Raw genomic sequence first — 5,922 nt, 5'->3', positions numbered from 1 at the left:
AGCACGTACATGAGTTATTCGCTAAGAATCTATTAAACCGGATGAGCGCTCTCGTTTCACCTACTGGGCATCTCGGGGTACGGGACATGTTCCCATTTCCTAGTTGACCGGGGGATTTTTCAGGCATAAGACCCTCTTAACTTGATCTTCACCCAATGTCGGGTATGTAGGTGTTGTGTGGAGACTTCACGTTTTTTGTTGTATGCACTTTGTCCGTTCTTTGTTGAATAAATTAATCAAAAAAGGATGGATGTGACTTCCCAATGCAGAGGCTAGGGGTGTCATCCTCCATTTGGGGAAAAATAGTGGGGTTTTCTGCTAAATAATGGAAAATATCAAAATTTGGGCATCTTATATCGATTTAGTTGTATTTATTGTTGGTGTTGTCAAGGAGTTTCTTTTGGAACTCTGTGTTACTTTGGCCTTCTTGGGCCTTTTCTTTTTTTCCTTGATATATGACATGTGCAGCTCTCCTCCATGGTTATAAACTAAATATGTGAATATACATTATATTGCATAGATGATAATCGACAAAGGTTTCTACGTTCTGTCAAACATTACCTAAGATGATGTTCCATGTCCACCAAAGCAACTACTTCGAAAAAGAAAAAGGAAAAAAAAAAAAGAACATTAGGGGCTCTAGCTCTTGCCCAAGACAAAACTCTCTAAGTGCAAGCTGCAACGACTAAAATTGGTATCATGGGCACCGTCCAGTGCCTTTGGTGCATCTCCGCATCTCCAGCGGGAGGAATCATAGATTTGCGCCTTCGATATGTTTGTGCTCTCACGAGTGTCGCAAAAGAGCAGCTTCCTATCATCACATGACAACCTCAAAGGTATCAACCGACTAAACGAGGATGAATCCAAAGGTATCGCGTATATCTTAACCCATGTGCTCTTGTCAGGATTTGTGAGGAGCCATATGTCTGTCCATCGATCGTAGCCCTGAAACACCGGTTGAACCATACACAGGGAGTTGTTGAGCTCTCTCAACTCTGGGTCACACTTCTGAAGGTCTACACTTGGTGGGCATTTGATCCCCTTATTCCACTCCTCATTCGCAAGGTTAAAGGAGAGTACACTGTTTCCATCAAATTGTGATGTTAGCATCAGATGCAGCACACCATTTACCACGACGGGGATGGTACAATAGGAAATATTGCTAGTTGGAGGCAACTGCATTTTTCTCCACCCCGCACTATCTCCTACCGTGAGGATCTCATATGTGTCACCATTGATGTAGACCACCTTGTAGACATTGGATGGGATAGTGTGGCCGAAACCCCAAAGGCCATCTTTCCATTGCAAAGTCACAAGAACCTCTCCATTTGCAAGGTCGATCACTTTAACATCTCCAGTATGGGTCATCACACATGCGAGGTTATCACGGCTTGTGCATATAAGCTCACAAACAGAACCCACGTCACCAATCACTTTCACCACGCTGCCATCCATGTCAATTAGTCGCAGGGAACTGTCCTGACGGGAGCCGACAATGAGGAGCGGCTCGGTGCGAGACTTGTGCGCTGCGAGGAACCAAGGGTCGGCTATGAGGGCGTACAACTCTTTGGAGACGCATCGGAACCGGCAGAGGGACTTGACCGGGATCCTGGAGAGGATATCAAAGGATATCAAAGATAACATCATTTGGTAAGGACACTGGTGTCTCGATGGAAGGAGACTGTAACAGCGTTTGTGCCCAGCGAAGAAGCCCGCGTAGCGACGAGGACGTGATCCCCATATGATGATGAAACTGGCTCTCTGGATTTCGCCGCAAGTTCCACGTTGGAGCCTGACACCCTCCGGTTAAACTTTAAGTTGAGCAACGTCCTTCCCGTATTTGGCGTGTCGCTTTGAGGTTTAGGGAGATCGCTATAGCCCGATGATTATTATGTTATAAGGTTTACTTAGGCAGACGTACTACCTTATATAGGAGCAGATGGAACCTAAGGTCTTGATGGATTCGGATGGCGATGACCGTATATGAAACGTACTCCAACAATGCATCCAATCGGAAAGCGGTCGATTGCATGGTAGGACACGACTTTGTTTCGTCCGTGGGATGCTTCCCACGAACGATCTATCTGGCTTCTTTCGTTCTACCGGCCGGTTTCCTTGGTTCCATGATTATACGAAATCAATTTTGGTAGCTTCTTCAGGGCTGGTGTGGTTAGCAGCGTGCATCCGGCCGCCGCGAGCGAGCTGGTGTATACATCTCCGGCCGGCCGCGAGAGAGCAGTCGATCGATTGCACTACATATTTGGATGACTTCACTATATATTGTTCTTTATTTTCACCATCGATTGATCCTCCTCCTTTTTCGGATATTGATGGCGCAGATGACCGTGTTCGACGCCGCAAATTAGGATAAATTATGATAAATTTGTATTTTTCAATTTTCAAATGGGATAAAATTGTTCGAACTACTACCTCCGTTTTAAAAAAAAGCTTCTCCACGTTCTTGATGTGTCCATGTACATCCGTATGTATGATTTGAATTCTATCCCAACTTGATTGGGAAGATATTGATATGTATTTGATCCGGAGGCTGGTACATGCTTTCACTTTTGGGATCCCTTCACTTTTATAAAATGTTCATGCATTCTAAAATTATCGTGGGCATTACTTAGCACAAGTAGGAAATTGTACACCAAAATACAGTGCTTAGAGCCACAACAAAATACAGTGGTTAGAGCCATCTACTGAATAACAATTCTATACTAAATCGTCTACCAGAACCACATAACTGCTAGGACAGGGATGACACCTAATAAAACTGCACAGATGAATCTACTTTTCTCCTCTCCCATCACTTTAAGTTCATGTTCTAGATTTTCTACCACTTGATCAAATACGGCAAGATCTGTCTCAACTCTCAACTTCTCCTTGCGAATAAGCTCTGAATTCTTCTTTTCTTCCTCCACAATACGCTTCAGCTCGAATATCATCAGGTTTTTACGGGCCAATTCATCACCTAAATTGGCCACCTTCTCCTCCAAATCCATCCTCTGGCTACACCACTGGGTTGATTCATCTTGGTATGCAATGTACCATGGATCATCGGCTTGCCTGGCTAACTGTAACAATAATGGAAAAAAGAACAACTGAAATCACCCCAACAGGCCATGGCGGAACTTCAAATTCAACGGTAGTACAGAGAGCTGAAGCTAGATATGAAGGAGATATGCCCTAGAGGCAATAATAAAGTGGTTATTATTTATATCTTTATGTTTATGATAAATGTTTATATATCATGCTATAATTGTATTAACCGAAACATTAGTACATGTGTGATATGTAGACAAACAAGAAGTCCCTAGTATGCCTCTTAAACTAGCTTGTTGATTAATGGATGATTAGTTTCATAATCATGAACATTGGATGTTATTAATAACAAGGTTATATCATTATATGAATGATGTAATGGACACACCCAATTAAGCGTAGCATAAGATCTCGTCATTAAGTTATTTGCTATAACCTTTCGATACATAGCTACCTAGTCCTTATGACCATGAGATCATATAAATCACTTATACCGGAAAGGTACTTTGATTACACCAAACACCACTGCATAAATGGGTGGCTATAAAGGTGGGATTAAGTATCCGGAAAGTATGAGTTGAAGCATATGGATCAACAGTGGGATTTGTCCATCCCGATGACGGATAGATATACTCTGGGCCCTCTCGGTGGAATGTCGTCTAAATGTCTTGCAAGCATATGAATAAGTTCATAAGAGACCACATACCACGGTACGAGTAAAGAGTACTTGTCAGGAGACGAGGTTGAACAAGGTATAAAGTGATACCGAAGATCAAACCTCGGACAAGTAAAATATCGCGTGACAAAGGGAATTGGTATTATATGTGAATGGTTCATTCGATCACTAAAAGTCATCGTTGAATATGTGGGAGCCATTATGGATCTCCAGATCCCGCTATTGGTTATTGGTCAGAGTGAGTACTCAACCATGTCCGCATAGTTCACGAACCGTAGGGTGACACACTTAAAGTTGGATGTTGAAATGGTAGAAATTGAATATGGAATGGAGTTCGAATATTTGTTCGGAGTCCCGGATGAGATCCCGGACATCACGAGGAGTTCCGGAATGGTCCGGAGAATAAGATTCATATATAGGATGTCATTTTATGTGAATTAAAATGTCGCGGAAGGTTCTATGGAAGGTTCTAGAAGGTTCTAGAAAAGTCCGGAAGAAACCACCAAGGAAGGTGGAGTCCACATGGGACTCCACCTCCATGGCCGGCCAACCCTAGTGGGGGAGGAGTCCCAAGTGGACTCCCCCTTAGGGGGCCGGCCACCCCCCCATATGGGAGGTGGAAATCCCACCTTTGGTGGGAGTCCTAGCTTGGCTAGGTTTCCCCACCATATGGAAGGTTTTTGGTTCGGGTCTTATTCGAAGACTTGGAGACCAACTCTTGGGGATCCACCTATATAATGAGGGGCCAAGGGGAGGGGGCCGGCCACCCCAAGACCACAAGCTGGCCGCCCCATTGAAGTGGCCGGCCACCCCCTCCCAAACCCTAGCCGCCCCCCTCTCCTCCATATCTCCCGCGTAGCTTAGCGAAGCTCCGCCGGACTTCTCCACCGCCACCGACACCACGCCGTCGTGCTGTCGGATTCAAGAGGAGCTACTACTTCCGCTGCCCGCTGGAACGGGGAGGTGGACGTCGTCTTCATCAACAACCGAACGTGTGACCGAGTACGGAGGTGCTGCCCGTTCGTGGCGCCGGAACCGATCGTGATCAAGATCTTCTACGCGCTTTTGCAAGCGGCAAGTGAACATCTACCGCAGCAACAAGAGCCTCCTCTTGTAGGCTTTGGAATCTCTTCAAGGGTGAGACTCGATAATCCCCTCGTTGCTACCGTCTTCTAGATTGCATCTTGGCTTGGATTTCGTGTTCACGGTAGGAAAATTTTTGTTTTCTATGCAACGTTATCCTACAGTGGTATCAGAGCCGTGTCTATGCATAGATGGTTGCACGAGTAGAACACAATGGTTTGTGGGCGTTGATGCTTTTGTTATCTTTAGTTGAGTACTTTGCATCTTTGTGGCATAGTGGGATGAAGCGGCTCGGGCTAACTTTACATGACCGCGTTCATGAGATTTGCTCCACGCTCGACATGCAACTTGTATTGCATAAGTGGCTTTGCGGGTGTCTGTCTCTCCTACTATAGTAAAGATTCAATTTACTCTTCTATCGACAACACTAGTATCACCGTTGTGGTTCATGTTCGTAGGTAGATTAGATCTATATCGAAAACCCTAAACCACGTAAAATATGCAAACCAAATTAGAGAACGTCTAACTTGTTTTTGCAGGGTTTGGTGATGTGATATGGCCATAATGTGATGATGACTATGTATGAGATGATCATTATTGTATTGTGGCAACCGGCAGGAGCCTTATGGTTGTCTTTAAATTTCATGTTGAGTAGTATTTCAAAGTAGTTGTAATAGTTGCTACATGGAGGACAATCATGAAGACGGCGCCATTGACCTTGGTGCTTCGCCGACGATGATGGAGATCATGCCCGTTGATGATGGAGATCATGTCCGTGCTTTGGAGATGAAGATCAAAGGCGCAAAGACAAAAGGGCCATATCATATCACATATGAACTGCATGTGATGTTAATCCTTTTATGCATCTTATTTTGCTTAGATCGCGACGGTAGCATTATAAGATGATCCCTCTCACTAAAATCTCAAGATAATAAAGTGTTCATCCTTAGTAGCACCGTTGCCAAGACTTGTCGTTTCGAAGCATCTCGTGATGATCGGGTGTGATAGAATCAACAAGTGCATACAACGGGTGCAAGCCAGTTTTTGCACATGCGGATACTAAGGTGGCCTTGACGAGCCTAGCATGTACAGACATGGTCTCGGAACACGTGATACCG

The 5,922-nt window shown here is 44.6% G+C and overlaps 1 protein-coding gene across 1 annotated transcript; it reads right to left on the bottom strand.

The window, feature by feature from the left end:
- Positions 1-639: 639 nt before the first annotated feature.
- On the bottom strand, positions 640-1,647 carry LOC127315043 (putative F-box protein At3g52320). The gene has a single exon (XM_051345578.1). The coding sequence runs from the start codon at positions 1,645-1,647 to the stop codon at positions 640-642; it is 1,008 nt and encodes a 335-aa protein (XP_051201538.1).
- Between the last annotated feature and the right edge of the window lie 4,275 nt (positions 1,648-5,922).

Source organism: Lolium perenne, chromosome 7 (genome assembly GCF_019359855.2).
Source record: "Lolium perenne isolate Kyuss_39 chromosome 7, Kyuss_2.0, whole genome shotgun sequence".
NCBI lineage: Eukaryota > Viridiplantae > Streptophyta > Magnoliopsida > Poales > Poaceae > Lolium > Lolium perenne.
The sequence above is the reverse complement of the archived record's forward strand: the minus strand, read 5'-3'. Positions and strand labels throughout refer to the sequence as shown.

Bases quoted from the DNA above. Each gene is read 5' to 3' on its own strand.
- LOC127315043 (XM_051345578.1), bottom strand. From the start codon at position 1,647: ATGATGTTATCTTTGATATCCTTTGATATCCTCTCCAGGATCCCGGTC.